The following is a 21,454-nucleotide window of genomic DNA, read 5'->3' as shown; positions in this document are numbered from 1 at the left end:
AACTTTTAATCAACAAATTATTTTTACTTCTGTGGCCCCCCCAAAAAAAAAAATGCACAAAAATCAAATCAAGAAATCTTGGCTTTTTTCTATTATATGAAAATATTTTTAAAAAGTATATCTAGCTGTTATGATTATCGAAATCTCAGAAAATGAAATGTATATTGAAAGCGGATAGATCCCTTCACTTTATAGAATATAAGTAAACAGTTTTATATATGTGATAAGCAGCCATAAAGCTCCAATGAAAAGAGAGTAACAACAAATATTTACAATAATCAATATAAATATGTGAATATTAACTATGGGCCATCATAAAAATGAATCCATAACTATTAGTCTTGACTTCAACAGATGTAGCTCCATGTATTGTAAGATATATGATAATGTGTTCTTCCAATGAATTGAAACATATTGAAATGTATATGATAATGTGTCCTTACCATGAAATGAAACATTTTGTAAAATATAAGGAAATTTCATTGAAACATATGTGGTAATATATCTAACTATGAATTGAAACACATAGAAACCTGTGTGGCGATGTGTCCTTACCATGAATTAAAACATACTGGAACCTATGTGGTAATGCATTCTTACCATAAATTGAAACATATGTTGTTACACATTCTCACAATAAATTGAAACATATATGATGTGTCCTTAACATGAAATGAAACATTTGTAACATACGAGGTAATGTATTCTTACCATGACTTGAAATATATTGAAACATATGTGGTAATATGTTCTAACCAAGAATTGAAACCTATGTGGTGATGTGTCCTTAAAACATACTGGAACTTTGTGTGGAAATGTGTTCTTATTAAGCATTAATACATATTGAAATATCTGTGGTAACATGTTCTTACCGTGTATCTGGCTAAGAAGTAAGGACACCATCCATGCTCTCTGCCTATGTCTTTGAGGTCATCAAGACTGTATGCACCAGGTTGTATTGGGATGTCACGACCACTGGCATCAAACTCCTGTTAAGAAAATTATATTTCGGTATCATCGTTTTGTCAATCATATACTTTCTAAATAAGTCTACAGATTATTCTGCCTAAGTCGAATCTCTGAAGATCACCAAAACAAGTTTCATTTTGGCGGATTTTGACTTAAAAGATGTATATAACACATGCCTTGCATATTCTGGAGGGTTAAGCACTTAAAATCCAAGTTACATGCAGTTTAAAAGACATCACCGCATGGTTCAGAGTATGTGGACTACTGCAATATTAATCAATGATTTCATTCCACGTTGCATTATATCATGAGCGTATCAGCATTTAAGCATGACTCTAAATCAAACTTAATTATTTTGGCAACATTCCCCCTGGTCTGATATAATTGATAACTTGGGCAGTCGTTTGTTGACTTACAACAGGCGCGTATCCAGCATCAGATCGTACAAAGCATTTCATTGGCCCAATTGTCTGGGGACAAGTGTCTCTATTATGCTTGTGCATGGGCCCATACGTTTCTTTGTCATAGTTGATGCTGGATACGCTAGTGACAAATGGTTGATTTTCGTAGATTCCAACTGTATGGCCATGAGCATTCGGATGCTTCCTTGTCATATTGTTTTTAATGATGCACATAGAAGCAGAAAATCATCCATCTTGGTAGGTATACGACTATATATCAAAATGTTGCACCCTGGGTAATAATGCCAGGAAACCTCTGAGCAGAGCGAGCATTGAGCTGGGTCCCATTTCATAAAAGAGGTGTTACAATAGCAAATGCACAATTTCTGTAACAAGCTCAATGTCAGCCAATCAGATCAAATGATTTCAGTTGCTTAAAACTGCCATTGCAAATAAGTTTCATGAAATGGGTCCCAAGTGCTGTTGCATACTGCATCAATGCAATCTAACAGTATATCATCTAAATGATCATAAAACAATCATTTGTTCCCCCAAATTTTCCTGAATGTGCAAACGTACATTGAAGGGTGTTTCAGAAACAAGAATAACTTAAATTTGACTGATGTGTCTCTTCCTTCCTTTTGCCACAGTTGGGCAGCATACTGGCTTGAAATGGAATTGTCTTATGAATCATGTTCCAGTGCACTATACTTGGCATGGTTGTGTATGGTAGGGGGTCCTAAAGCTGCGCATAACTCATCGCGCATGCAGTTTTTATGGCAAATGCGCACTCTGTGTGTGGAACTGTGACTGCAGAGTGATGAAAAATTCCTATTCCTATTTTTTCTACAGAGGCTGCAGTAAATCTCTCAATGCAGAGAAAACTAACAACTTTTGGAATTTTGGAGTTATATTCGCTTTAATTTCATTTTATCCTATAATAATGTGAATACATTTTAGAAATTGAGGCACAGGAAATACTATTTATTTGCATGATAAAATCAAGTGCGTAGCTTTAGGACCCCTTCTTCATCGGGCGGCAAAATCAAGAGGTGTTTGGAAAACACGGCAGGATTTTCGTATCAGTGAGTTTTGCAATATATTCTTCTTGGTTTATGATCTTTAGAATGTTTGCCACAAATTAGTGAAAGATAATTGTTCAAATATTAAAATTGGCATAGTTTTTATCGTTTGAAAACAAAGTGCGTAGCTGTTACCTCATAGAAGGAACAAGTAGGCACAGATGGATCATGCTTCCGACGCTCTCTGATGTAAGATGCTGTGAGGGAATGGCACTTGCTGTCCACTATTTTACCCAATCTCTCCTGGCTTACCTGGAATACATCGCACAAAATATGTTTTCATATATCTAAGCATGGACGATATAATTGTGAATAGTTACGAAATTTAGCTAATTAAAAAAATACATGAAAATTATTCATCCAAAAAAAGCACAACCTTTAAACTAATATTTGCCCAACTTATTTCTAATTAAATCCTGAGAATGAATACGCTGGATGTATCAACATATTAAGTGCTTATTGCACTGAGGTATGACATAATGTATCTACAAATAATTGTATTTTATGAGATGCTCTTGTACATTGTTTTTATTTTTCATGTATTCATTTACCCTTTCCCTCTTTTCTTTTCTGTCATTTTTTTCTAATTCAAAAAAGAAAATGACTGTCAGGTGTTAATTACAATCCATTTTTTATTGTATTTGATCATAAAATGCTATTTTCTAAATATATCATTGATGACCTACTGTATTGAGGAGCATCTGAATACTAGGCCTTTAGGGGATACTAGCCTAACATCTCTTGAATGATCTCTACACATGGTTTTCACAATGGTATCTTCAAAGTAGACATATTTGGCTATTTTTTTTTTTGGGGGGGGGGGTTTGCACTGACCTCAGGATGTATACATAGGTTCTTTCTGGAGCTGAGAGCAAGGCCAACAAAGTTAGGCTTTTCCCCAGTCTCCTCTTCAATGAAATCCAACAGTCTTCTCAGTTCTTCCACTGCCTGAGAAAAGGGGAACATGAACAAAAAATAATGTTTCACTTTGATGGAAACAACACCGTTATTCTTGATATCACTATCACCATGAACACCATCACCACCACCATCATCATCATCAAAACAAATACCTCATGGTTTTCTACTGTCTTGCAGAGTGGAATAGAGAGTCAAAAGGGGCCTAAGCTTTCGATCCTAGCAGAATCTTCTTTGGAGGCAAAATGACAATGTTGTCTCACCTCCATATCATACTGTATATGCAGCAAATGTACAAATTATCTTGAGACATTTTTTAAACACAATATCAATAATATCAATAAATAAAGACACATAGCAAATAGATCCTACTTTTGTCATTTAAATGAAAATAAAGCTTAGATTAAATAACCATAAAAGTTATTTTATACCTTTTCAATTTCTGGAACTGTCCTTGAGCAGTAGATGAGTTTTGTAAGAGCATGAGGATTGGCCTGAATATAAGCCACAATGAGAGCCAGAAGAGAAACTGTCTTCCCTGTCCCTGATGGCATTTCAAGAACTCCATGACCCTGGAATAAAACAAGAGATTCAGATTTAGTTTCTTTAACAGTTTCAATTAGGAGTTTTAAATAAATAACAATTCAAATGAATGATTTTAAAACTATGCAATCATTCATAACTAGTAACAATATGGTCAATTTATATGAGTTACTACATGTACGTACATACTAAACTTGATACTTGGAATCATATTACGGTACTACCCTGGCTGTAGCTGAGCCACCATATGAAGCAAAACTGCCATATAATGGGAACCCATTTACTGGTACTTCACCTGGGTTGTGTGCAGCACAATGTAAGTAAATTTCTTTTCGCAGGAAAACGGCCATGGCTGTGATTCAAACCCACAACCCTCTGACCAGACCAGAGTCCAGACCAGACCAGAGTCATATCCACTAGAACACAACAACCCACACTAAGAGAATAGGGCATTCTTTGAACATTTAGAATTCTAAACTGAAAGCCTTATCTAACTACATGAATTCCATTCGAGGACACTTAGGGGATGCCCATCTCACACAAAGTGTTGCAACACGTTTAAGGATGAAAACATCATTTTGGACGTAAAACAGTATTTTCAACTCAATAGTCCTTCAAAATGTATCCAGCAATGATGCAAACTCGTCTTCATCGCACGCTCAACATAGCGGGAAAAATTACATAGGGCTCGATTCATTTTCATCCCTGAAATGCTCAAAAGAACTCTGGAAAATCCACATTGATTGCAATATTAGAGCTACACCATTTTGCAGATTGTTTTGCCTGCAATATACAGTAAACATGGAACCAGCTGCATTCACATCACTATTTATGTTCATTACAATTTCTCAATGATAAAAGTCCTGTTCTTTTTAATTTTCATAGCAACCCTGAACAAATGTCCAAATTATTCATTCATACATATTCCTTAAAACTTAATTTGAACAAATGTCCAAATTATTCATTCATACAAACTCCCTAAAACTTAACAAAATATGCACTTTGCTTTTTATTCTTACCTTTGCATCAAGAAGCTTTTTCAGTTCAAGCATGTACATAAACTGCTCTGGATAGATATAGTCATAAGGGAAGTGAACCAAAAGCCCATCTACATTCAACCTAGAGAGAAAGATTTGAAAATTTTCAATTAAACAATGAAATTGAACCTGGAGGGTGTTTCATAAAGCTGTTCGTAAGTTAAGAGCGACTTTAAGAACGACTGGTGATCCGTTCTTGTGGTAAATGGTATATTCATTGGAGATGGTTTAGCGCGTAAGAAGGGTTCACCAGTCGTTCTTAAAGTCGCTCTTATCTTACGAACAGCTTTATGAAACGGCCCCCAGGGTTGGCCAGAGTGGGATACATACTGATGGTAAAACCCACCTAAATAACTCTTGAGGAAAATGGGAAATAGTTGGAAATGCATGGGAATACTACGATATATACTTGTTGAATATTTACAGGGATTGCCCAGGTGTTACTCTAGCATTTCCCTGTACACAGTGGCAAATTGTATAGAATGGAAAGTGTAGTGCTCAACACAATGTGTTCACTTTGCTTCTTACATTACTTCATCCAGCCACTGCCGCAAGCCAATCTGTGAATGAAAATATAGTAAGCATGCAGAGTGCAAGCCTTCCAGTGCGCCGTGCAGTATTCTATCCAAACAAGTGTGCCATTCTCTATCACTTTGTACCAAAATCTACCTAGAATGTGACTTTCCTATATTTTATATGAATCATGAAACTTCGTATTCTCCGAGGATCTTTTTTCTAACCAATACCGCATAGGTAAAAAACTTCATATTACTTCCTTGCTTTTCCAGCAAAATCTTATGAAGTAGCGTCGATATGGCATCGTGTACGTTAAGACTTTCTAGAATCTATCGCAACGTGCACAAAGTCAATTGAATTCTGGGTTTCCGAGTGTCCCATGAATATGCATGAAATTGCTGAATCTCACTAATTTATTATCGATACTAAAAAAGTGATCCGATTACGAACGAAGACCATTTCACGTGTAGGCAATGCGATCGGATATCGTTATCGCTACCAATTTTATTTGATACTTCCACATGGTCAGAAGGAATTATTCTGGCGACCACATAGTCATGACATGATCTGCATGATGGACCAATCAGCAGTCTCCGAATCACTGTGAGGAGATGGTCTATCTGTAGTACACAGTTCAATGGACAATTTGCCATTGTGCTGTACCTCCCTGTACATCTCAAGTACATGTACTTCCCAGAATTTGAAAGTTTCTCCTAGTATTTCCCATCTGGCTAGCGGGAAATACCTACATTTTCTGAGAAACTGCCAACCCCGAATTGAAATTCTGAAAATATGTTGCCTCAATTAAATTCTTGAAGGGAGGAGCAGGCAGGGGGCTGAATCAAAATATCAATGTCTGCAGTAAGCATAGGGACTAAGTCATTTCATAAACCAAGTTCCAGGATAGGCATAAGTTATGGCAACACAACAAGACCAATGAAGGCCATGGCTGTGGATGTCCTACATTGGCTATCTCTACATTGGCTATGGAGATTTGAATCGCCTTCTTTTCCTTTTCTTAACCGAGCTGCAATATTAGAAGAAATTATGTGAACTGATGATGTGAGGCAGCATAGCTCAGTCAGTTAGAGCACATGTTTTGAATAGGATTGTAGATCTCAACGTGATGGGTTCAAGTACTGCTTATGCCGATACGCGTCTAACAAAAAATCTGATGCTATAGCATTGTGTGTGTAAGCATGCCTCACCACTGTAATCAGCTCAGGTGTGAAAGCAGTTGGAAAACTATCGGAAAGGACGCAAATGTTGGTCCCATATATAGGAGATTCACAACCTATGCACGTTAAAACCAATACACAATTCATCAAAGAGTATAAGGTGTTCAATTAACAGGAAGACAAGACAAGAGACCTTGCCCTCTCAAAGTATAAGTCTGATGCATATTTCATCTCCTTGTTTGAATCCTCAGACTGAATATGCAAAACAACTTCTTTGTCTAATAGGGAGTTCGGTGAAAATACAACTTCCAGAATTTGTATCTGTCTGTGCACCCATGTATAAAATAAGTATGAAGCCATTAAAGGTGGAAAAAAAAACACACAAAAACCCATACCATGAGAAACTTTGAAGTTTTTTTATGTATAATTCAAGGGAGCGCCTTGCCTTACATAGCAGCGCATTGCACTTTTAAAAAAAGCATTACACAGTCTCATTCACTGCATTTTGTGTACTATGTATGTAAATCATGAAAATGTACTTTAGTTGTAAAAAGAATCTGCACATTCTCCCCTTTAATCAGAAATATCTGTCAATATTTGTTCACCATTCTTTTTCTTATTTGTCAAGCTTTCCAATGGTATCTGCATATTTTCCCCTGTAAATTGGAATATCTCCATCAATATATCAGACAAAGAGTTGATTGAAGCACCATTGTTTTTCTTAATTCACAAGCTTTCCAATGTCAAGATATCAAATTTATTGGGATTCCTTCAAGATTTCAAAAGTCACCGAACTCCACATCTCTAATTTAGTCTAAACTAAAGTTTTTAATAATTGAAGTTATTGAACAGTCTAAACACACACCTAGATTTAAAAAAAAGAAAATATATAATCCATCATCAATTCCCCCAAATCCAGGGTACAATTTTTTAGTTAGAATCTACACAAAATTAAAGAGAGACAAATCACAACGCTACGTGCCGCCGCAGAGAGAGTGAGCGTACCACTGCCTTCATCCCCGCCCAAGTCTGTTGGACCAGATAAACCGAGGTTTCGCTAAATTCTCGCGTGCACATGGTGGGATTTTTGGTAAACACACGTCAAATCGAAGTTCAAAACTCAATCACAAATATCAAATTCAACAATGAATTAAATATTGATTAATAGCAGGCAAATACATCTTACTTCATTGCTACGTGCCGCTCCTCTAGGTGACTTTCGAGTTAAAATATGATGTATTTTACAGGATCTCTTGCACCATGATCCGATCCAATTCTATTCTATTTTCGGAATCTGGTTAAGGGATATGGGATGCCATTGATGCCATGCGAAATTGATATTGAATTCATTTTTAAATTCTTCATATTTACGCATTGATCTTGAACAAATTATTTTAGGAAAATTTGATTTTACTTCAATTCTGGACAAAATATCGAATTGAAATATCTAAATAATTCATTAAAAGAGAGGTGTCTTATATTACATGTTTCACGTCCTTCAGCATTCCATACATATTAAGGTATTGCGACGGTAAACGTGAGATTGCAAACCATCAATCTCGATCTGGATCTACATTTTAGGCGAACAAATATCATAATTTTGTTGTGTTTCAGATTATACTGCTTTGGTATTGTGAGGAGGAGACCACGTTCTTTCTTTTTCTGACGGCATTATATCGTAGATACCAAGTGAGGTAAATATATTGCATTCGCAATTTTTGACCATATCAAGGGACAATGCCTGGGACTAATGCCTGGACAAGGCTGTCACTCACTCCGCACCCTCGGGTCTCCGCTCCGCAGCCAAGGCCTCTAGTCTGGGGTTCTCTCTCTAGCTCTCCAAACTTGGGCCCGTGATTATGAAGCTGCTGGCATGTACAGAGCAGAGATTGTGTGCGCGAATGTGAATGAGTACCTAAGTTACCAGTGAAAAAATATGTGAACATTAAAAATTATAAAACTTCTCTTTTGCATCTCTCTGATCTGAGGAGTAAATTTTCCACCCAAATATAAGTTTATAGATTATAACTATTTCCAAAATATATCTTCAGTGCTAAAGGGGGAAGAAAATAGATTATAGAGATTGTTTTGTAAATTTTTATTGTCCTCATGGAAATTATAATTTATGATTATTTGAAAAGCCCTTGTTCAATCCTGGCCAAGCAATTCCTGGCATCTCTCCACATCACTTTCCAATTCCATAATTGCAAATCAACAAACAGCAAATGAAATCTGTATGTAGATCTAGGTCTTAAAAAATTGGTCTTGTAATGACGAGTATAAGTCAGGCACGAATCCAGGGGGGGGGGCTGAAGGTGTGCGAGCCCTGTAGGATTTTTTTAAAAGAGACGAATTTACCTGACATATAGGTGAATACCTTCTTTTTTTCTTATTTTGTTTTGCTTAATTTTATGGTGGCCAAGTTATCGACCTTGAATTTTAATTGTTTTTTTTCGGGGGGGGGGGGGGGGCTTGTCAAATTTCCAACAGGTAAAATATGGCACCCCTTTTTAAAAATCCTGGATCCCGTAGCATCCCGTAAAATTTCAACTCTGGATCCGCGCCTGTAAATTATCAAATTTTCATGTTATTTTCCATTATTATTTCAGGCATGTTTAACTTCAGTAGTTCCGGTGGTCGACGGCTGTGGACAGGTATGAAATGGGTCCTCTATGCTGAGATAGGATTCTTTGGAGCTGCATACTATGTATGGCACAGGATGAACACTCAACAAGGTATTGTAACTCACCTAATTGAATTGAATTGAATTTATTACCAAATATCACTGTCAGGTACAATTACAAGGAATAGTACATCACATATAAACAAAACATTTGGTAATTGGAGCTAACATAATAACAAGATGCTAATGGAGGTTAGCCCCAAATAATGTCATTATCATAGTTTAAACAATAAATTTAACTAAATCTCAACATTGTACATCAAATTCAAAACTAATTCTACTTATTACTGTTGCAGAAAATTTCGATCTTTTTTAGTGAACATATTTACACTATTTACAAGAAAAAAAAATATCTTAATTATTCACAAAATCTTTATATAGAATTATTATACTATATAGCAACAGTGAAAATTGAACAAAAAGGCATTAATAGTAAAACTGAAGACTTACTCATTTAACTCTGCATATATATAATTTGATAGCCTTTTGTTTCTCTCTTTTCACCTGTGCACCTTGAACATTTAGATTCGATTGGATATTGGCACCTTAGATATCACATTTATTATTATTAAAAATCCAGATTGTACATTTTAAGTACATATTTTTGGAAGAGGGGAGTAGTCTTTAGGCTAGTAGTCATCATTTTGAATTAATTTCCCCTGTGCATAATCCGATTAAAAGGGTAAGTTAATGTATTGCATGGGAGGAAATCCCAGGGATGCATCTCCCCTACTCAAAATAGAGGGGACACATCAAATGTCCCCCTACTAATTTTGTTCTTTTGTGATGAAAAGAAATACATTATTCAAAATCCCCTGAATATGGCAAAATTTTCATATTGCAAATAATTGCGCATCTTTATATTGAAGTTGTTTTATCAAGCATTATATTTTTTATTATTTATTAATGGATCGAGGCCTGTTTTCTCATTTATTTTCAGATTTTAGGAAGTATATGCATGAGAGTCATCCAAAGGTTCTTGAATGTAAGTATTTTCAAGAAGCAATTTTCACTTTGAAATAGAAGTTTGTTTTACCCATCCATAGATGGAATTTAATTTGAATGTGTTTATTACAAAGAAAATTGCTTTTATCTGAGTACTGGAGAGTATAAAACGAGATTTAGATTGCAGTTAATTTGAAGAGAACAGAAAATGCTGATTGGACCAGTCACCTTTAATCATTGATAATTATTCATCTTGCTCATTGACACTGGATTAAATGTAGAATATGTAAATGTTTATTGATGACATTTTGGAACTGCCCTATGGGGCATCAACTTTATGTATAACTTGATTCAGTCAGAACAGACTGCTTTTCAGCAAGTCTGTGTTTTGTAAAAAGTATGTGTTTGAATGTTATGTAAAAGGGATATATGTTATGATTGAGTAATCTGATTTTGTCATTTATCTTCCTTGCAGTATTCTACAAGGGGGCAGAATTCGGAGGATTTAAGGATGCGAGACAGCAGGACTATGCAACTTGGGGCATCAGTAGTCAACAAACTGCTGATGAGGATTTATGAAACCTACTGAGGATTATTAAAGGACTAATACTAGATAGACTTAAAGGCCCGAATTCATAAAGGTGGTTTTGAAAACCCACGATTGAGTCCATGGTTTATGCAGATTTCCTGTATAGATTACGCTTAATTTAGTGCGTATCTGGCGCGTGTATATAAAATGTCCAATTCTGATGCGTGCTTTTGTCTAGCCAAATTGAAGCCTGTTACCATGGTTAGATACGCTATTTTATTCATGAGTCCACTGTTTTTATTCATGTGTCCACTCTTCAAACAGTGGACTCATGAATAAAATAGTGTATCTAACCATGATATCAGGCGTCAGTTTGGCGCACTGTGATAAAAGCGTGCATCAGAATTGGACATTTTTTACACACGCGCCAGATACGCGCTAAATTAAACGTAATTCATAAAATTATACAGGAAATCTGCATAAACCATGGACTCAACTGTGAGTTTTCAAAACCACCTTCGTGAATTCGGGTCAAAGTCTTCCAGGTTTACATTTGAATTGAGTAGCAGCATCAGATGATATTGATCAATGAGGATCTGTTAAAGTGTCTGCTGCCCTCTACAGTCTGAAGAGGGTATTTCATGTTGGCTCCATCAAAAGTACCAGTTAGCAACACTCCTGAAGACTTGTTATTATTTTTTGTTTAATGTCTCCATACTTGCGTGTCAATTTGCATGTGGCAAGTGATCTGGGGTGTGTTTCACTGCCAAATTTGCTCTGAGCCAATCAGATGCAATGATTTTGGTAGCTTATAACAATTATCAGTGACAATCACTGACTATTGTTTCATGTGATGCTTTCCAGGGCCAGGTATTTGAACAGTATATGTATAATTATTTTTACATAGGAAATTATGACAATTGACAAACTTGTAAATATGTGATGTTTATAAATACAAAATGTATGGTGTATCTGATCTCTGTATTGACGAATATATCAAGAATTTTAAATGCATTCACATTTCTGGAGCTCCTGGCCCAGTTTCATAGAGACTAGCAACTTTGGTAAATTTGCCATTATTGTTACTTCCGTCATCTGTGGAAAAATTTGTTTTTATCGGCTGCTGAGCCCTGTTACCATGGTAACAGCCACAGAACATCCTTAACAGAATGATAAAGATGTTTGATATGAGAACAAAGTTCACCCATTCGTTACTACTGACATGAACAACATATTGTACTAAATAGACAAACATGTTCTTTGAACTTCTTGAACATAATAATGAAACATGCATGACATGTATGATTGGTTCTCAAGGAACAAAGTCGGGTCAATGACATAAGGCTAGATTTAAATTCATATTCATTTGTTGAATTATGTTTGATCATGTTTTTTTATGGTGATTAAATCTTTTCCAGAACAATTGAGATATCAATCAAATGTCAATATAGTTTGCAAGTTGTACATGTAGGTATTAAGGTATTAATGAGATTTACTAATTGTTTTATTGCGCTACTGGGATTTCCCTTAAAGATGAATATAAAATCATGACATCTATATAAAAAAAAAGATTGGTGCCAGGGTACTAAGTTGCAAAAATCCCTTTCCAGAACAATTAGGATATCAGTTAAACATCAACATGGGTTGCTTGTTTTACGTGTGGATATTCACTTGAGAACTACTGATTGTTTTCTTCTGAACATGCTGAAGGGGGAATTTCTGTTAAAGATAAAATGTAAAAACTATCAAATCAGCTGCTAGGGTACTTGTCAAGATAACAGAACAATTTATAAATGGATATTTGGAGTTAACAGTACCATCACACCCAAATGGGTTCTTTCTCAAACTCTCTTTATTCATTTTCTTCCCCCCCCCCCCCCCTCTCTCTGTCTCTCTTCACTACATGTGTTTCTCCTTTTCTTTACTACTTCAAACGTATAGGGGTGATTGCTTGTCAGCCCTATTTCTGTGTCAGCCCTATTTCTATGTTGCCTATTTCTCAAGAGTCTGAAGTGGCATGTCTTGCTTACCCTAACACTTAAGTGCAATTAGTCACTCACATACTTAAGTATCTCCCTCACAAACTTAAGTATCTTTAATTAAATGCATAAAATTTTAATAAATCACTTAGTCAAATGTATTGAATTATTCTGTGTTCCTGCATGTAGTATATAGTGTAATATATATTTGGCATGGTATTATGAGCAGGTTTATATTGCAAAATTTAAACCGGGTTTCTCCATGTTCTTTTAAAGTTTGAAGGGCCATAAAGAAATTAGCATTTTTAAAGATAGTCCCTTTCTCTCTCCCCTTTTCTCTGTATCTCTCTTTCTGTATTATAAACTTTGGCTTTCCTTTTCTCCTTTCTATCTTTTTTTTCGAAATATCTTAGGCCTACTTCATTTTGTCTGTGTATGGGGGCAGTTCAAGCATGCGTTGTGGTTTTTATTAGATGTTTGGTTCCTCTAGGGGTGATGGGGGTGCGTATTGGCCATTCTTAAGGTTCTTCAAATTTATTGGTGTATAGAACTTGGGAGGGGGCATCAGTTTACTTGAAAATGAGGAGGTGCCTATCCCCCATTAGCGGCCATCTCGCATGATCACTAACCGAGCCCCTCCCACCGCCGTTTGCGATTTTTTCCCTCTCGATTTTATTCCCAGCAGCCTATCTATATGGTACGGAAAGACAAATAGGCCGTAACATTGTAGGAAATATCCCCCTTCTCTGCTAAGCTCAACAAAAAACGAGTCCAAATTCCACAATTATTATCAAGCGTTGTACATTCAAATGTAAAAACATATTAACCTGAAATATAGTAGTAACTCTGTCAACTCGAGTAACAATAATGAATGTTTGCCTGCTTTTTGCCTCCTCTTCACAAAGTTAAAGCTCAATATTTGAGATATCTCCTTTTTATTCCGCAAACAATAGTGCCATAGAATATAGCTCGAGAAAACCTTGTTTCAAACGAGCAATAAACTTCTTGCTTAGAAATTATGATGCATTATGCCCGGGGCATTATGCTTGGATAGGGTGGCAGTTTGTTAGATATTCATGTAAATGATGTGAATTTTAATACATTGCTAAAGTTTCATGGAATTTTTTTTCTTTGAATCTTTTTATTGATCAAACAATCGGTATGTACAACAATAATCATAATATCAATCACATTTACAATGGTATAGGATACACTCACACCAAAAAAACGATACAAAAACATACATCACAGTTGTACATGAAAAGTGGGTAAAAAAGACAAATTATCTGTATATCAATGGTATAATCAAAAGATTTTTTTCAACAGGGGTCCATTTTTATAGTGCAAGTTTCGTGGATATTGATTCGAGGCATCCATCGCATTTTGAAGCACTTAAATCGGAATGAACACTTGTTGTGTATAGTCGTTTTTTTAAATAATGGATTGAATTAAACGTTTCTCAAAGTCCCTATAAATCAAGATGAGTTTGATAAAATCAGACAAAAATGATGAAACGTATTAATGAAGGTTGGATGACAATCCAAAAGCGTCGTGTTTTTCAGGGTTTAGTGACCTTAATTACGGGAGTATATAGGCTGTCACATAGGTCGATCATGTAATATAAGATACATAAATTCAAAATATTAAATGGTTTAAGGACGTTCCACGGTTATGTTTGTGCGCATCATGATCTGCACATATTTTACACTCTGCGCGCTGACGTCACAAAGGATGAACATGTGGGTGTGAGCTGATTTTTCTCCTTATCTGCACTAACTGTGGATCCGATGTGTTATTTTATGAAGCTTATAAACTGGAATTATTCCATGGACCATGTTTTCGAATTCCTCTACAATTTCAAAATACTTTACTCTGTAGTGCTGCAAATAAAGTATGACGACTATGACCCAGAGTTTGAATGAATGGTAGAGTGGTTTGGAATTTCTTCTCACATATACAAAGCTTTTTTGTGTTTTTTTTTAAAGCACCATTTGCTCAAATAAAAGTGCTGATATTTTGAAAACAAGCGCTTGAACCCATATCTTTTAATGTTTGCACCTCTTAGGTATACCTTCCTCTACAACTTTGCAAATTTAGTGAAAATCACATGGGTTAAGAATAAAGTGCATAATTTGTTGTACTTCTGAAGTATATGTTATTGAAATTTCACATTTTTGAGGTATAGTGTTTGTTATCTTTCGCGCAATTTCTAAGAACTGGGAGTGCTGTTAGACTTACAAGAGCAAGCAATAGCAATATAAATAGATTATCCATCTTAAGGATACAATTATTTATATTGCAAAATTTGATTAAATTTTCATAGATTTTGACTGAGTAATAGAGCTTTAAACTCATTGTCATCTCGAGAGGTCAAAAAATGCCCAATTCTTTTGAATGCTCAATGTTATTCTTAAGAACATCCATTTGGGTGAACTTAGAAGCTCTATATAGCAAAAAATCAAGCACATGGACTCATGTTAATTTTTGCATATTTGGAATATTCAGGTTCTTAAGTAATTCTACGCGCAAAGTATGATCAAAATGACATGGATTTTCAAGACTAGACGGTATCATCAGACTTTTTCCTTGCTTTCGGCGCATTTTGGGCTGTTCCAAGCCAACTCGCAATACTACAGACACTGATAGTTTAAAAACGAGCACATGGACCCCATATTTTTAATATTGTAACGTCTTTAGAATATATTCCTCTACAAATCCGGAGAATATGAGGAAAATTACATGGATTTTTAATGTTTGGGAGCAGAACAAATAACCATTCGTATTTTAGACATTTGATTTTGGACGGTATCATCAGACTTCTGCCCGTTTTCGGCGCATTTCGGGATGTTCCAAGCCAACTCGCAACATTATTTAGACACTGATAGTTATAAAAAACACATGGACCCCATATGTTTAATCTTTTAACGTCTAGAATATACCCCTCTTTAAATCTAGAGAGTTTGATGAAAATGACATGGATATTTAGTGTTTGGGAGCAGAACAAATAACCATTCGTATTTTAGACATTTTGGACGGTATCATCAGACTTCTGCCCGTTTTCGGCGCATTTCGGGCTGTTCCAAGCCAACTCGCAACATTATTTAGACACTGATAGTTATAAAAAACACATGGACCCCATATGTTTAATCTTTTAACGTCTAGAATATACCCCTCTACAAATCTAGAGAGTATGATGAAAATGACATGGATAGTGTTTGGGAGCAGAACGACGGAACCATTCGTATTTTAGACGGTATTATTAGACTTTTGTACGTTTCCGGCGCATTTTAGGCGATTTTCGAGTCAACTCGTAACACTTTGAACACTGATGGTTAACAAACGAGCATATGGGCATCATATTTTCAACTTTCCTACACCTTTGCAATGCGTTCCTCTACAATTTTGCCGAATTTGATGAAAATGACATTGATTTCGAATAAAGCGCAACATTTCATATATCATTCAAATACGGCGACTTTGAAGTCCCGTAGAACTAGCACATGAACTTTTGTTGTTTTTGTTGTATTTTTATAATGCATGGCATACCAAAGTAACTCTGTGCAAAATTTGGTGAAGTCTCATATATCAGCATATCTGAAACAATTAATAGTGATAACAATATAGGGGCTTAACGCCCCCCCCCCCCCACATACACACATTCACGCACAACAAATGATGACAATGTAAAATTTATTTCGATTAACGAGTCCTACACAATAACAATTATTACATTTAAAATTCATATTCGTATTTATTCGTCTATATAACAGTTAATACATCATACAAAATCATTACACAGTACAACTGAGAATCAACAGATTAAGTGTCCAAACATAGATAATAAATATTTTTCGGTTTTGTAGACAATTCACAATACATATCTTGAATAGAGATATATATTTTTGTATCTGCGGAAGTAGGAGAATTCTTTCAAAAGCATTAGCTTATTGTATTTACGTGAGCCTCAGCTATTTGGCAAAAGAAGATTCCTTTGTAGCAAGGAACAAGTGTCGTAACTGCGAGGGGGGGGGCACGAGGGGCGCTCGATCGCAATATTTGATTATCATGTTCATGATTACAATGACTACACAAAGTACTTCATGTGTTTGGTGTACCGTGTTTACACTTGATCGGCTTTTGGTTTATCTTGCACTGCGTTTACACGCTGTTACAGCTCGCGGTTCAGAACCGCGAGCCGATGAAAAATCCGATTAAGTGTGAACACGGTAATTCTAACAAAATCAGCAAGCGCTTGCATTAGAGGACTATATCTTCATGAATTCCTAAAAAATAGTTGGGGTCATTTTATATATATACCAATTTCAGCTCGCGTTTTGCGCTCGCATTGTTTGTTTAGTGAGACAGGTACGTATCGTGATTTTTTTTTAATTGATTATTATGTCTGAATATCAAAAATTTTCAGATCGCACTTCGCGCTCGCAAATAAGATACAAATCTGTTTAATGGCACAGTCCTTAAAATGTCTTTATTGGGTTAGTATACCTGGCAATTGAACACGCTATATCCGCGCCCACTAAGTGAGTGCCCCCCTCCCATGCCTTGACCCACGGTACGCCACTGAGTACAATAATTAACCTAAACAGATCAAGACCAAAACGGAGGACAAGGTTGCTGCATCAAGAGATTCTACGAGAAGGAAAATTATCTAATTATCGCGAATCAAATATTCCAATCAAGCAAATACTTAGAGATCGGAATTCAAAGCAGTTCTGTATATTACAGCATTGTTCTTTTCCTCATCACTGAATGCCCTCGCTGGTTGATATACCAGATGTTTTAAAGGACGAGTCCACCCCCAAAAAGCGGATTTGCATAGAAAGAGAAAATTCAAACAAGCATAACACTGAAAATTTCATCAAAATCAGATGTAAAATAAGAAAGTTATTTTATTTTAGGGTTTTGCTTAATTTCACAAAACAGTTATATGCAAACCTGTTCGGTATGCAAATGAGGGGACCGATTACATCACTCACTATTTCTTCTGTATTTTATTGTGAAGTATGAAATATTTTGATTTTCTCGTCATTGTCATGTAAAACGAAGTTTCATTCCTCCCAGAACACGTGGAAATCCATTATTTTAACATTTTGTGGTTCAGGCAAGGAGGTCCTAATTATCAAATTTGTAAAAATTGAAATATTGTATAATTCAAAAAATAAAAAAACAAAAAGAAATAGTGAGTGAGTGACATCATCGACTCTTTTTCATTTGCATATCACTGAGTTGAGCATAGAACTGTTTTGTGAAAAAAGCGAAACTTTAAAATGTCATAATTTTCTTATTTTACATCCGATTTTAATGAAGTTTTCAGCATTATTCATGTTTGATTTTTCTCTATTTATATAAATCAACAGTTTTCTGGGGTGGACTTGACCTTTGATAAGTAAACGAATTCAGCATCAGGTAACCTCACACAGGTCCAGGTCATTGAGGAATTATCTCGATTTTTACTAAGGTCGGATCTTTTTTTTTCGCTCTCTTTCTGCGCCCGCTCTGAAAAAGTCTGCAAAATGGAATGTAACAAAATGCTATACAAAAATGGTTTCGGAAATAAATTTTGAAAATAAAAAAAGACCGAATATATACATAACACTTCGGCGCATTTTTATTGAAGAAAAGTGTATCAGTAAAAGAAGTGATTATTTATTTCTCAAGATGCAAAAAGTGAAATCAACTATTTACATAATGTTATACCTCTTTCCCTCTCTGCAGGGATCAATTAATATTTTTACTCCAAGCCCCCCTCCCCCACGAGAAAACTGAATAAATTAGTTTTTAAAATTATCGTGCACATTATGCTACATGGTGTGCCCCCTAAAAAAATAAAAATAGTTATTATTAGTACTCTGTCTGTGACCGTTAGTCTCCCGGGGTTCTTGGTCAATGGAAGGAATGTCTGCTCAAGAGAAGAAATCAGGTTAATCAGCTTTTTATATTTCTTCATGCATCAAATATATTATGTGAGAGTTTATGGAGACCCGGAATATTCGTCCGACGTTAAAGCCGACAAGGCGGAAGTACACAAAGTATAAAAGTGATAATTTTCCATCAAATTGTCCCATTATGTACTGTATACAGTGCGTATCAAAAAAAAAGTTTACACTTTAAAAAAGCCCTTGGAATTAAAAAGTATACATGTGGTTAATTTTTACATAAAATCTTGGCTTTGGGTCTCATCTATCCAATGAAAGCAAATCATTTTTCATTAACTTTTCAAAAGTATGTGGTGCTCACTCAAGCGGAAATATTTTTTCGAAATTTAAATCGTCATTTGCTTAAAGGGATCTGTACCAATGTTAAAATGTGGAGAAATCTTCAGGATATTACAAATGTATAAATCTACAGGATTTATTCTAAGAGAAAACTTTTTTTTGATACGCACTGTATCACCAGGGTTTCAAAACCACACATTTTCTTTTTGCAGTAAACTTGTAAAAAAGTATTACAAAAAGAGGCCATGTTATCCGTGGTCCTAACGTTGCCGTTGTGGTTTTATTTATCTTATGATATATGCTCCTATAATGGGGCTTCCATTATGTGTTGCATTTTTTAACCTTTAATTCTAAAAGATGAATTATTCCGAATCGATCACGGCTATCTGATGGAGATTTTTGTGGTAGATCTCCTGTGAGTCAATTAAAGTAAACACTATAACTAAACCCCTCAAAATAAGTTCTGCAACTCAAGTTTGAGTGCTAATAAATTTCTTAGTGAACCATCATCATATGTAAAAGTTGTACCATTGGAAAGTATAATTATTTCTCTTTACAATCGTGTGTCTTTTGTAATGCTAGTGTTATCATGAAATACACAGACATAATAAATATGCAGCAATGTAAAAAATGAAATGTTGCAAAATTGATTGCCATCTCATGTTTGAGTTCTGCAACTCAAACTGCAAGTTTGAGTGCCAATAAATTTCTTAATGTGCCATCATCATGTGTGAAAGTGATATCTTTAGAAAGCATGATTATTCTTCTTTACAATCATGTGTCATTTGTAATGCTAGTGTTATCAGGAAATACACAGACATGATAATACGCAGCAATGTTAGAAATGAAATGTTGCAAAATGCGTCGTTTCCAATAGCGAATTTCCAATTGTTTCGAGGATGGACCGAGTCAGGCGCGTACGCAAGGGGGGGGGGGTTTAGGGGGTTCAAACCAAATGGTTCAACCCCCCCCTTTCGTTTCCTTTTTTTTTTTTTTTTTGCTTGTCTCACCGGAGGTCGGTCTGGTCAAGGAGTTATCGGGCAAGCGCCTGATAACTCCTTGGTCTGGTTACGGACAGTTCCCCTACCCAATATGACAGCAATAATGAACAGAATCTCATGTTTCCGACGAAAAACAATTTCCGCTCGCTTCGCTTGCTCCATTTTATTATATATTTTATTTCCGCATGTCGCCGACATGATCACGGTATCGCCATTAACAAGGCCAGACATGATTATCATGATTTATACTTATGAATACAAGTGAACCAAGACAAAGACATACGTTTTCTTACAAAATATGTTTTACCAATATGAAAACCAAAATGACGGAAAACGCTAAAATGTCGGTTAGCTCGCTCCGCTCGCTCGTAATAATTTATGAAATTCCATAAGTATCTAGTCTCCTGTTCAAGGCCGTATTATGAGTGTTACGAACAGAAGGACATGTAGCATCGACTAATACTTGATTTACTAACAAACTATTGACAAGAAATGTATGTTTTGACGGGAAAACGCGAAAATTTCGGCTCGCTCACTCCGCTCGCTCGTAATCATTTATGAAATTTCTTAAGTTTCTAGTCTCTTGATCAAGGCCATATCATGAGACTTACGAGCAGAAGGACATGTATCATCAACTAATCATCATCAACTAATATGTAATCATTACCAACAAGCTATTGAGAAGAATTGTATGTTTTGACGGAAAAACGCAAACATTTCGGCTCGCTCGCTCGTAATTATTCATGACATTTCTCAAGTTTCTAGTGTTCTGATCAAGGCCATATCATGAGTGCTACGATCCGAAGGACATGTAGCATCGACTATGATACCAATAAACTATTGACAAAAAGGTTATGTTTTCAACGCAAAAACGAGAACATTTCTGCTCGCTCGCGGGTCATGACCGCACTGTTACATACCCCATCCCCACTTAAATGTTATTGTCTTATTTGCAGCGCTGAAAAAAAAAGAAAAAAAATCATCACCTCCCCCCCACGCTCATCACTTTTTAGAGACTGGGCGGGAGATTAAAAAAAAATCAGCTCGAACCCCCTCCCCCCCCTTTCAAAAATCCTGCGTACGCGCCTGGACCGAGTGCATTCACCGTCACCGGCCGGCCTGCGTGGTGGAAATTCTATAGAAATGGAGACTCTTGTTAGAAATCAATGCATGTTGCAACATTTCACTTCTGACTTTTCTCAATGTTCATGGTGACTGCATATTCCATGATTACATAATCACAGCACATGGCATGTCATTGTAAAGAGGAATAATTCAGCTTTCCAATGAAACCAGTTTCATTTTTTATACTTCATTAACCAAACAGATATCATCCCCCAAAACTGAGTTGCAAAACTTTTATTGAGGGGTTTATATCGTCCTTTATTCTGAACTCTGGTTTAAATTTAACCCTGCATGGAGAGCCAATAAGGGCACAAA

At 35.8% G+C, this 21,454-nt stretch overlaps 2 protein-coding genes across 2 annotated transcripts in view; one reads left to right on the top strand and one right to left on the bottom strand.

The window, feature by feature from the left end:
- LOC121418214 (general transcription and DNA repair factor IIH helicase subunit XPD-like) overlaps nucleotides 1-7,935 on the bottom strand; it is a 29,619-nt gene extending 21,684 nt beyond the window's left edge. Inside the window, exons 1-6 of the mRNA XM_041611950.1 lie at nucleotides 7,831-7,935; nucleotides 4,933-5,032; nucleotides 3,802-3,942; nucleotides 3,287-3,400; nucleotides 2,588-2,704; nucleotides 873-989 (exon numbers count right to left, since the gene is read on the bottom strand). Coding sequence (XP_041467884.1) covers nucleotides 873-989; nucleotides 2,588-2,704; nucleotides 3,287-3,400; nucleotides 3,802-3,942; nucleotides 4,933-5,032; nucleotides 7,831-7,835 — 594 coding nt within the window. The 5' untranslated portion in view covers nucleotides 7,836-7,935. The remainder of the gene's footprint in view (nucleotides 1-872; nucleotides 990-2,587; nucleotides 2,705-3,286; nucleotides 3,401-3,801; nucleotides 3,943-4,932; nucleotides 5,033-7,830) is intronic.
- A 158-nt stretch (nucleotides 7,936-8,093) lies between these two features.
- On the top strand, nucleotides 8,094-11,000 carry LOC121418215 (protein CEBPZOS-like). The gene is made up of 4 exons (XM_041611951.1): nucleotides 8,094-8,338; nucleotides 9,254-9,379; nucleotides 10,268-10,312; nucleotides 10,748-11,000. Exons 2-4 carry the CDS (start codon nucleotides 9,256-9,258, stop codon nucleotides 10,849-10,851), a joined length of 273 nt encoding a protein of 90 aa, XP_041467885.1. The 5' UTR covers nucleotides 8,094-8,338; nucleotides 9,254-9,255; the 3' UTR covers nucleotides 10,852-11,000.
- The last annotated feature ends 10,454 nt before the right edge of the window (nucleotides 11,001-21,454 follow it).

The sequence above is a fragment of the Lytechinus variegatus genome, chromosome 7 (genome assembly GCF_018143015.1).
Source record: "Lytechinus variegatus isolate NC3 chromosome 7, Lvar_3.0, whole genome shotgun sequence".
NCBI lineage: Eukaryota > Metazoa > Echinodermata > Echinoidea > Temnopleuroida > Toxopneustidae > Lytechinus > Lytechinus variegatus.
This window is presented reverse-complemented; position numbering and strand designations above follow the sequence as displayed.

Coding starts and splice junctions, on each gene's coding strand:
- LOC121418215 (XM_041611951.1), top strand. CDS start 9,256: ATGTTTAACTTCAGTAGTTCCGGTGGTCGACGGCTGTGGACAGGTATG. Junction 9,380..10,267: donor CAGGATGAACACTCAACAAG/GTATTGTAACTC, acceptor ATTTATTTTCAG/ATTTTAGGAAGTATATGCAT. Junction 10,313..10,747: donor TCATCCAAAGGTTCTTGAAT/GTAAGTATTTTC, acceptor TCTTCCTTGCAG/TATTCTACAAGGGGGCAGAA.